This window comes from Salvelinus namaycush, chromosome 18 (assembly GCF_016432855.1).
Source record: "Salvelinus namaycush isolate Seneca chromosome 18, SaNama_1.0, whole genome shotgun sequence".
NCBI lineage: Eukaryota > Metazoa > Chordata > Actinopteri > Salmoniformes > Salmonidae > Salvelinus > Salvelinus namaycush.
The window spans coordinates 18,498,931-18,511,309 of NC_052324.1; the positions used below are offsets into that span (position 1 = coordinate 18,498,931).

The 12,379-nt window shown below is 40.5% G+C and overlaps 1 protein-coding gene across 1 annotated transcript in view; it reads left to right on the forward strand.

The window, feature by feature from the left end:
- slc15a4 (solute carrier family 15 member 4) overlaps window positions 1–4,347 on the forward strand; it is a 39,790-nt gene extending 35,443 nt beyond the window's left edge. Inside the window, exon 9 of the mRNA XM_039013406.1 lies at window positions 3,789–4,347. Within this exon, the coding sequence (XP_038869334.1) occupies window positions 3,789–3,943 (155 nt within the window). The 3' untranslated portion in view covers window positions 3,944–4,347. The remainder of the gene's footprint in view (window positions 1–3,788) is intronic.
- The last annotated feature ends 8,032 nt before the right edge of the window (window positions 4,348–12,379 follow it).

Consider the following 12,379-nt stretch of genomic DNA (forward strand, 5'->3'; position numbering starts at 1 on the left):
GATCAGATGTCGGGATATTTTAGACATTCACAGTTTAGGTTGAGACCCACATATCCTGCTCAAGACTCATTTGATGATACTTAATGAAAAGACTGTGTTTTTAATGGAGGGCAACGGTGCCAAAGCAGCAAAAATGGTCACATGAGCTCTTCTTGAGATTGGTGCTCAAGTCTTCCCGCTTAATATAATACATGTGCTGTATAAGGGAAGGTATTTCTTTAAATGAAAGAATAATCAATGTGAGATGTATATTTTAAATACTGTAAGCGGCAGCTTTTCAACTGACAATAATGATATTTCCGTCTAGCTAACAGCAGACGCTTGTTCTTTCCTTTTAATGGTGTCAGAGTTCAGGGTAATGGTTTCTCCATTCATAAGTTAATAATGCTATTGATAGATAGTTATCAATGGATTTACAATTACCTGTACTCATTATTGATCAACTGCTTCCATTTCGTCTCTACTCCATCCAGAAGTTTTACAGTACAAGAAAGAGAAGTCAGACAAAGTATGTTAATGTCCACAGCTGGGGCTGTTGATCATTGGAGGTCTGTGTGTTTCAGAGTTGTTGTTGTTATTATTGCAGCAGCTCTCTGCCTAAATGAATGCATCATGGTGGCTAATATTATTCAGTTAGAGGCAAACGGACATAGAAGTTCCCTTCAGTGTCCCACCTCTGGATAGCGCTGCATTCCTCCGTATCGATTGCATTCCCTAAATACCTGTCAAATATGTATGGGGTTCGTTAATGGTTTGTACAACAAGTCCTTGTTTTGTTTTTGCTGCTGTAATTACCAGCCAAGTGGGCCCTGGGGAGGCATGAATTGGAACGAGGTAGGCAGCGGCAGACATAATGAAATTAAGAAGGTACCATAACAAAAATGTAAACCCTGCACAATTTTTCAAACCTACCCCATAAACTGAGATGTAAAGACTTATTTTGATTTGATTTCATCAGTCGTCCCCTGATATTTCTCAGGATCCAGTTATATTACTTATTCTCTGGTGATGTTTATTGAATCTATAAAACACTACACAATTAAGGTCAATGAACGGGTGGCTCTTTCCCCTCAACATGCATTTATTCAGCTGCAGTTCAGTCATGCCCTCTCTCCTCTCCCATTCTCCTTAAGGCCAACTCCCCTGTGTTAATTAAGGCTGTGCTTGCAGACTGAGTGTCGGTTAAAGCGAATTATCGATTTGAAACGCAAGCAGCAGACTCTGCCGGCATTAACCCCCCCCCCGTGAACATTATTCTGCCGGTCTTCTCCTTTTCCAATTATCCATAAAGAGCACAGACCGAGCGAGGCAGTTAGAGACATCTCTGGGGTTGGATATGATATGGATTCAGATGTGCTAGTGACAGGAGGTACAGTACTGCACCACTCATAAAGATGAAAACAATCGTATGATGAACTGCAAAGGACACTATTTAGACGGCCTGCAGAGTGAGTACTCCGTTACGCTTTGGAGGTTCTTTACGGTTAAAATATCCCAACTTGCATATCTTCTGCCTCCCCTGGTGAAGTGCTGCTAGCAGCGATCCGTTGAGTTGTAGGCGTGATTTATTTTCAGTTTAGGCTTTGAGTGAGTATAGTTTATAGGTTTTGTGTTTTGGAAATTAATGAGATATCAGGGGTCTTGGCACTGCGTTTAAATCATGTCTCCTTTTTACTGCTCTGGTCAGATGGTAGACTATACAGTCTTCCCTACCAGGGAGGAACAACTTTTTATAGATTGGTTTGCGTATTTGGCCATATTGTCACCAATAAGTTAATTGTTAGTGAAAATTATGCACACCAAAAAAAAATATGCCATCCAACGGTATATGTATTAGTGTCGTATTTTGGTCATGCCTCGTGACTCAGATTGTCAAAATGATTTCAGCAAATTCCAAAGCATGTCCAGTCAAAAGTTCAAGCCCTTGGTTAATTGGGGTCATGTTGATGACTACACCAGTATCATGTCTGAGTTTGACCCCTTCCCCTTGTCGTGTACATGGCGACTGTGTGAGTCCTTGTGTTCTCCTGGCCCCAGGGCCCCCAGCTCTGAATGGACCGGTATAATTGGACGGTCTCTGAACCCCAGGGTCCGGAGGGCCGTCAGACCACTCTCCCTGTTCACTCTCTCCCAGCCCGCCCGCGCCGCCCACCCTCACCATGGGAAATGACAAGACTTCTGTGGGATTACCCCCTTCTCCAATTAAAATCAAGCCTGCTCCTCCTCTAGGTCGTTATTCACTGTGACAGTCCCACGTGGAGAACTTAATAGGTGCATTCTTTTGACAGCACACTGTCCTGGAGCTTTGGACTTCCTCATTTGAAGATACAGTATGTAGGCTAGCTAGCTGAGGTCTGTCTGTTCTCCCATGTATCCTTCCGGGCTAAGAAACCGTGCCATGCTGTGTGCCTATTGTATAAACTCAAACCCTTTTTTAATAAACATGAGAAATCCCTATGCTGGGTACTCTGATTGGGGAGCCGTCAAAAGAACAGCTGTGATTTGCGTCAATGTGCTGCTGGTTAAACATTAAGGCCAGTAAACCACTGCTTAACATGGCCAGGGGTGGAAGGCTTCTCTAACGCCAACACAATTGTCAGACAAAGCACTGTTTTAGTTTGCAAAATCATTGATTTAGTGCAGCTGTCGGCTTTTCCCTTCATGTGAAACTGTATGGGGGGGAGCGGCTAGATTTTGTTTAGAATTGCCCTTCAGTGTTTGTTTGATGAATAGGGACAACCACTCCAATCAGCAGTGCCAGCATTCAGAAGTAGACGGCAATAGCTGGGTGCAAGCATAAACCTCAGAAAGAGGCTTGTTCGTAACAATGCACTGCGGAGACTGGTGATGTTAGCTGAGAAAGGAGGGTGACAATTTTATATCTCATGAAGACAGAAGGGTAATTATGGACAGTTTGAATAGGTTTTTTTCACAGTACAGTATTATAGATTATAAGGTGGGGATATGACTTAAGGTTACGGAGTTGTTCTAGTGCGGGTCTTTGTTAAGGAGATGATGTTTGTACTGTAAACGGTCAAATAGCTTTTCTATGACATACGATGCCAGTATCTCCAATCCATATCAAGCGTGAGACACACAAACTCATCATTTCAATCCCGCTAAGCCAGAATGAAGGCAAACAATTAAGTGCGCATCATTGTGTTTTTACGCCTTGTTGTTGAATCCGTTCCCCCAAGGAAACAAACAATCCTTTCATAGTATTGAGACTCCTTGCCTGTCCTCACAGCTGAGGGTCCAGAATGTGCTGTTATTTTCTCATGCTTCAATCCCAGATAATCAATAATGCCATTCATATGATCATTGAAGTGTGGGGTCAAACTGCGTTAAGCATCTCATAGTAATAAGACAAATGGCTTCCAGCTGCACTGAGAGAGCTGTCTTTTTTCTCTCAAGCATAAGCCACTTCAGACAGATTTAATTTCTCTTAAAAGTACGAGCTAAACATGGAGACAAAGCAAATGTCATTGCCATGTGACATTGCCAGGTTATGCGAATGAACAGTTGTATGTATCCCTTTAATGTGGAATGCTGCTTTGTGATGTTGGTGTCATGCTCCCATCCCTCTCTGCAGGATGCATCAACCACTGCTGTTTGTCTTTTTTTTTTTTACCCTTTCTTTCTAATCATTTCTATATGCCTCTTTATTTTGACCCATCTCTTCCTCCCTACAGCTTCTTGTGGTGTCTCTTTCTGAGGTGTTGCACTTGAATTCTGTCATAACAATGGCACTGTTCCTACCACCTCCCTCTCTCCATCCCTCTTTCCAGGTAACATCAATGACTCCCAGCTCAACTACTACTTCTTCCTGCTAGCTGGGATCCAGTGTGTTACCCTGCTGGTCTTCCTCATCGTGTCGGTCAAATACGACAAACAGAAGAGTAGTAGAGCAGGAAGCCAAAGGCTGGGTATCACTCCCTCTTGACCCCAGGACTGACCCATGTCCATCTGACTTCACCCGACCTGCCTTAGTGCATAGTGGTTCGTGCCAAACACCTCTGTGATTTGGAATGGGATAGAGTTTTTATTTTTCCTCAATAAGTTTGTAAGACTATTACATTTTAAGGCAACAAAAAAAAACGTACCAGTCAAAAGTTTGGACACACCTACTCATTCAAGGGTTTTTCTTTATTTTTACTATTTTCAACATTGTAGAATAATAGTGAAGACATCAAACTATGAAATAACACGTATGAAATCATTTCATTTCGTAACCAAACAAGTATTTAAACAAATATTTTAGATTCTTCAAAGTAGCCACCCTTCGCCTTGATGACAGCTTTGCACACACTTGGCATTCTCTCAACCAGCTTCACCTGGAATGCTTTTCCAACAGTCTTGAAGGAGTTCCCACATATGCTGAGCACTTGTTGGCTGCTTTTCCTTCAATCTGCGGTCCAACTCATCCCAAACCATCTCAATTTGGTTGAGGTCAGGTGATTGTGGAGACCAGGTCATCTGATGCAGCACTCATCACTCTCCTTCTTGGTCAAATAGCGCTTACACAGCCTGGAGGTGTGTTGGTTCATTGTCCTGTTGAAGAACAAATGATAGTCTCACTAAGTGCAAACCAGATGGGATGGTGTATCGCTGCAGAATGCTGTGGTAGCCATGCTGGTTAAGTGTGCCTTGAATTCTAAATAAATCACACAGTGTCACCAGCAAACCACACCCAGACCATCACACCACCTCCTCCATGCCTCATGGTGGGAACCACACATGTGGAGATCATCCGTTCACCTACTATGCGTCACACAAAGACACAGTGGTTGGAATCAAGAATCTCAAATTTGGACTCATCAGACCAAAGAACCGATTTCCAACGGTATAATGTCCATTGCTCGTGTTTCTTGGCCTAAGCAAGTGTCTTATTTTTATTGGTGTCCTTTAGTACTGGTTTCTCTGCATCACTTCGACCATGAAGGCCTGATTCACGCAGTCTCCTTTGAACAGTTGTTGAGATGTCTGTTACTTGAACTCTGAAGCATTTATTTGGGCTGCAATTTCTGAGGCTGGTAACTAATGAACTTATCCTCTGCAACAGAGGTAACTCTGGGTCTTCCTTTCCTGTGGTGGTCCTCATGAGAGCCAGTTTCATCATGGCGCTTAATGGTTTTTGCGACTGCGCTTGAAGAAACTTTCAAAGTTCTTAATCTTCTGGATTGACTGACCTTCATGTCTTAAAGTAATGATGGACTGTCATTTCTCTTTGCTTATTTGAGCTGTTCTTGGCAAGATCTTTTACCAAATATGGCTATCTTCTGTATACCACCCATACCTTGTCACAACACAACTGATTGGCTCAAACAGATTAAGAAGGAAAGAAATTTGATAAATTAACTTAACAAGGCACACCTGTTAATTGAAATGCATTCCAGGTGACTACCTCTTGAAGCTGGTTGAGAGAATGCCAGAGTGCGTAAAGCGATCGTCAAGGCAATGTGTGGCTACTTTGAAGAATCTGTTATAACATTTATTTGGTTTGTTTAACACTTTTTTTTGCTTACTGCATGATTCTATATGTGTTATTTCTTTATAGTTGGGATGTCTTCACTATAATTCTACAATGTAAAACATGAAGAAAAACCCTTGAATGAGTAGGTGTGTCCAAACTTTTGACTGGTACTGTACATTTACTGTACACTCACACATCCTCACATGAGATCAAGTTCATCTTAATGTTTATTTATTGTACAGTAACCTTATTTAAGTGATCATTACTGTGTCTGAACCTGTTCTATCTGCAGAGGTCAGGTTGCCCTTGAATACGAATGGTGTAATTTATAATCATTTAAACCAATTATTTAATGTAAGCTGCTCAAATAACTTACTCCTGGTGTCAGATAAGTATGGCATTATACAACTGAGTGGCCTTTTCACTCTGATCATAGATCAATGAACAATTTAAAACGAACCCCCCAGACACAACACTTTGAAAAACCTTAGAGGCTTCATCGACTTGTTATTGACTGATCCGGTTTGTACTTGTTTGTTTGCTCTTAAAGCCTTTCTTCTAGAGGAATTGTGCCATATTCAGACTGTATTGAACATTACTCAAAATTGTGATTAGGGCCTTGGTGTTTGACATTTGCTATATAGCTTTTTTTTTTGTTTTACTTGTGGTTATGATTGACATGTATGGGTTAAATAGAACAGGGGCTTTTACTAACCATGGTACTATGTATTCCGTCTCATAATTTTGAACAATGTCATGCTGTTCATATATACATACACTTTGTTTTCAGATCTAGAGTTGCTTAAATATTGAAGGTATTTATTGAATTACATTTGTCTGCTAAATCCATAAATAAGGCTTAGACTTACTTTTCCACTATGCAATGATTTTAAATCACTATTTTAATCTGATTACAGAAAAAAAACAATTATATATTAAATGGATATAGTGCCAGCTGTTTCAACTTGTATACCATTTTGGTTTATTTACCATCATTTACTCCTCGACTAACCACCCCTAGCCTGCAAAAGCACAACATGGTGTTCATGAAACGGGATGTTCTGGGTCGTTCCACCAATTTGGTGCCTTTTGGTGTCGTTCCCAGAACACCATTATTACATTACCTGGAAACCTAATAAGAACCGTAGGGGAATGTTCTGTGGTGGTTGTTACAGCTTTTGTGCACAAGAGTTTTTAAGGAATGTTTGGAGGACATTTCATTTAAAACATTTTCTGAAAAACATTATTTGAATGTTTTTGGGATGTTATCCTAATGTTCGATAAACCACTTAAACTTAATGGGAATGTTCGCTAATGTCCTGGGAATGTTCCAGGTTTTCTGAGTGTTTTGTTAAACAGCAAGATCCACAATGTATTTTTGTCTGACCCAACAAGTTTTTTTTTTTTTTTGTGGGAGTGATCTGCATTTTTGCTTTATCTAGACTTCAGTGCAAGAAGTGAAAGCTGAAAGTAAAGGTATTTTATAAACCAAAATCCACTCCGGGCTCAAGGGATGTGGAATAATGAATTATTAAAGACTACCAATACAATTGTTCAGAAGTGTTAGCATACTACTTTGAGATCTTATGACATAGCTGTTTACAGATTTATCAGGTATGTGGCTTGAGTTTACCTTTAGCTATCACATTGGAACCACTTACTAACTCAATGACAGTGGCTGAAAACAACCATTTTTGTTATTATAGTGTTTGTTGGTTGAATTGTGTTTTTTTGTGGTTTGTTATTTTTGCCAATAAAATCTATTACAATCCTTTAAATTGGTAATTTTCTACATTTTAAAACTCTAAATTGAACACTATTTTAAGCCTATCCTTTAGGACTTGACATGCAATGATTGACATCCATTCTTACACTTGCATGACTTTTAAACCTGGGCAAAAGCCAAACTTTAAGCATTTTATTCATATTGATGCTATAAGTTAGCGTAGTTATAAAACATATGTTTGCGTATATCTAACATAACCCTGATTATGGCAGATATACGCAATGTAGCTATTACGACAAGCCACTTCTAGTCCAGTGTGGCCCTATTATTCCTCTTAGAAATGGGAGACCCCTTGGCAGGTTGTCATATAATAGTTTGCATAACACATTGGTATGAGACCTTATTGTGACTCATGAGTCAAGTTTAGCATTTCCAGTGAAGAGGCATATTTCTTCATAGTTTTGTCAGACTGGGATTGAAATCGCCACATCACAAATCATGCGGTAATGCTGTGGCCTTACAGCCGAGGCAACAGCGCCGGGCCGTTTCCTATATAGTACAGTTGATAGAGGCTGGTGGTTGGATTCAAACCACACAAGCGTGACGGAACAGGCGGCTCGATGTTTTAACTTAACACAAAGCCTCCAGGTTATACGGTACAGTAGCTGTGTGGCCGCTTGTTTCTCAAATTTAGATGACATTTTGGCAGATATGAGTGGTTATGGAGGAAGTCTTGAAGGGCAGTAACATTGAAAAATACATAATAATTGAGATATTGCTTTTAAGGTTCAGAGTTTAGGTCATATTTATAAACCAGGCTTTACAAAGCAGTGGAGCTGGAGAAATGTTTCTTATGTGTATTTCTATTCATTATCTATAGGGTGTGAAGTAAGTCATTTGGATAGTAGTTTAAAAGCAGGTTATTGAACAAGATGAATCAAGCTAAACATCAGTATTAACTATCATAAACGTATCAAACAGCCTCACTAACAATAATTGAGTCAAACAGTTATAATACAGGCTTATTTAAATAATTACATCTAATTTCCTCACAATATTCATTAAAACTATATATTTGATGAAACATTGAATTTGGCCTTACTACTATTAGCCAATAGAAACACACTGAATAACAGATTCATACATGGAAAAACAGATTAGTAAAAAACAATCTAAAGGAAGTTTGTTTTAAAGTGTCTGTCCTATCTGAGAGATATAAGAAAGATCAGGAAACTATGTACATTTTTTGACACATATTTCACCCCTTTTTTTAAGCACTAAACTACTTCCATATATACTTCAATAAAAACATTTAACCATTACCGGGCTATCTTCAGACGAATACGTGACGCTTGTGGGGGTCGTAGAGAAAAACGGAGAACACAGTCTTTCCATAGAGATGAGGCCAAACCGTTCAGAAGCTACAGATGTTTTTGTGAGAAGACCAATTTTTCAGGATGTCTCATGGTCTGACAAACACCGATTGTAGCTTGGCCACTTTCACCACAGATGTGGAAGGCTGCCATTGGCGGATGCGGTTGATTGAGACCCAGCCCATGCAAAAAAATCATTACTCTAGATTAAACAGACGGATTTTGATGGGGATTTTTGTATTATGCTAATTAAATCTAGGGGGTTGTTTAAGATAAGCTATTGAATCCATTAAAACATGTTAATTGTTTTAGCCTTAAAGGTACCCAGATCATTCATAAAAGAGTAATCAGTAGTGTTTATACATATGCATTCGGAAACTATTCAGACCCCTACCCTTCTTCCATATTTTGTTATGGTACAGCCTTATTCTAAAATTGATTTATTGTTTTAAGGCCCACATCAATCTACACACAATACCCCATAATGACAAAGCTGAAACAGTTTTTTATTTATTTTTGCAAATTTATTTAAACAAAAAAACTGAAATAATGTATTTACATAAGTATTCAGACCCTTTGCTATGAGACTCGACATTGAGCTCAGTTACATCCTGTTTCCATTGATCATCCTTGAGATGTTTCTACAACTTGATTGGAGTCCACCTATGGTAAATTCAATTGATTGGACATGATTTCGAAAGGCACACACCTGTCTATATAAGGTCCCACAGTTGACAGTGCATGTCAGAGCAAAAACAAGGCCATGAGGTCAAAGGATTTCTCTGGTCTGATGAAACCAATATTGAACTTTTTGCCCTGAATGCCAGGCATCACGTCTGGAGGGAACCTGGCACCATCCCTACAGTGAAGCATGGTGGGGGCAGCATCGTGCTGTGGGGATGTTTTTCAGCAGCAGGGACTGGGGGACTAGTCAGGATCGAGGGAAAGATGAATGGAGCAAAGTACAGAGAGATCCTTGATGAAAACCTGCTCCTTTAGACCACACTGTAGACTGCCAAAATTCAGCATTTTGACATGTTCCTCCGTCAACCATGGGTGTGTTCGTAAATTCAATCTGGAGTGCTCAGAGTGTTCTCTGGGTGTTCGTAAATTCAGAGTGTTGTCAGATTGTCCATTCGTAAATTCAGTGTTTCGCTCTCGGAGCGTTCAGAGCGCACCCTGGACGCTCTGGCCAAGGAGTTAGGTTGATCCGAGCATTCTGACCTCAGAACGGCAGTCAAGCACCCAGGCTAACTGGCTAACGTTGGCTAGCTGGCTAGCTACTTCCAGACAGAAATGAGAGAACACCTCACTCTGACCACTTTACTCGCCCTAGCAGAGCTGGTTAGGCTGTTTTCATGGTATCAAGAGCGTTGGTGACAGTAACTGTGCTGCTGGCAACAATTTAATTACTCTTCTTTGCCGACGTTTACTGACACCGGCCAAATTCAACGGGTGTTGAGCTTTCGTAAATTCATCAGTTATTCTGCATTCTGGCACACTCAGATGAGAGTGCTCTGAAATCGGAGTAGAGAGCCAGAGTGATTTTACAAACGCACCCCACGTGTCAGTTCCAGGAAGATTTTAACCCACTAATTCCAAAATGTCTCCAAGTTTCCCCATCATTGTAGTTATTTTGTTGCTTTGACAAACACATTTCTGAAGATGATTATTTATTTAATGGGATTAGTGATTCATTCATGTCTGTCCCTCAATTTAAGGTCAACCTTGTTACATGAACTGAACTCTCGTTTTAATATGGTGAACCTATTCCTTTAAAACAAACATTGAACATCCAATAGTCAAATCAATGAGTAAAAGGAGGTGAGCTGGTTCTAATCTTATTGGCCATTTTCTGGTGCTTTGTGGTGGAAAACTGAGCGGGTCGATACAGGCTAGAAATGTTTTAACAATAACATTTTTTGGTCCATTACCCCTGTCACAAGGAGATTTATGGCTAATTTAAGAAGAAATCGGCAACCCTGTTATGGTCAAAGCTGGTACTTTATTTGGAACTTTAATAGGCACTTATTATAGTAATTGTTTTATTTATGCTTTTGAGATGGGAAGACATGTTTTTTATGAAGTTGAAAGTGTGCTCTTTATGACAATGTTAAAATTAGGTGAAATTAAAGGTTTATTTTTACCAAGCTACACTTTTCAAAAGGTGAACCGACCCAGGTATATACAGGTAACTGGAAATAAAGGAAACACCAACATGAAGTGTCTAAATAGGGTGTTGGGCCACCACGAGCCAGAACAGCTTTAATGCACCTTGGCATAGATTCTATAAGAGTCTGGAACTCTATCGGAGGGATGCGACTCCATTCTTTCATGAGAAATTGTTAATGGTGGTGGAAACGCTTTCTTAGACGCTGTTCCCGAATCTCCCATAAGTGTTCAGTTGGGTTGAGATCTGGTGACAGAGACAGAGACAGCCATGGCATATGGTTTACATAATTGTCATGCTGATTAAACCATTCAGTGACCACTCGTGCCCTGCGGATGGGGGAATTGTCATCCTATGGAGGCATAGCCATGGTAGCCAAAATAATTGCCTGCCCAGCATTTTATACATGACCCTAAGCATTATGGGATGTTAATTGCTTAATTAACTCAGGAACCACACCTGTGTGGAAGCACCTGCTTTCAATATACTCTGTATCCCTCATTTACTCAAGTGTTTCCATTATTTTGGCAGTTACCTGTATCTCTCTGGCCCTGTGACCTTCACTTGTTTTCAAACAGGCATAAAAATGCCTCACCCTGTCTTGGAGTGGTGGCTGATATGCTGCTCTGCCACATTTTCCCACAAGCCTCACTATATATCTATATGACATGGTTGGGTGCACCCCTCATGTTGCAGCTGGAGGCTTTTTGCCAGCCAGTCTTTCATTGCCTTTGGGTGTTTGAGTCATTACTGCTATTTTCTGCAATGGATCCAGGGGGTGGGGAAGAGAGGGGAATGTTGTTGTTTGTTTCCTGCTGAGGTGCACAGGTCAGGCGGGAGACTTTGTTTACAAGGCGTAGCTACTTGGCTCAGGCACCAGAGTTGTGTTTATGAACAATGTAGTCTGCAGTTCCCTGCGGCTCCATCTGTAAAAAAATATGTTTAAGGTCAAGCTGACCTCGACAGCTACTCTAACTCAAATGATATGCAGTGTGTGTGTGTTAACTGCGTTTGGTGTGTATGAGTTTGTTAGTATAAGGCGGTGCATGTTTTTTTACAAAGCATATGAAAATATTTTCCAGATTAGATATAAAACAATAAGCTACATAAGTCAATCAGTGAATTCAGAGAGCGAAAATACAGGCCCTGCACGTCACTACCACAGGGAGAACAGAACAGCTAATCATTTACTGTGAGTGTACTGCTGGTCTCACATGATCAACTCAATTAAGTCTATCCAAGTGGAGTCCTTGGGAGTTTTATTTCTGTTTTGCCTGGAATACAAAGCAAATAAAAACAAGCCTCACATCCCTCATTCCAAAGACTAGAAAACCCTGAGTACACTCAATACATCTTCAATGTCATGTAGGTATTCCTGTTTCCAAACACAAGGCCGAAGCCACCACTGGGCAGTGTGCACAGAAAAGAAAGTCACAGTGGTGTGTTAATTACAGAGTGCCCTCTATCAATCATGCCCCTTGTGGCTGACAATTAAATTCCTACTAGGCCTGGCTGGCTTTCTGCGCCCTTCACAGTCCGCAGGCTGTGCACAGCGTTCACAGTCCCAGCGCACTACATTGCACACAACCCCCACATCAATCCCCCTCCACTCCACAGCACAGGCATAAATCACATGG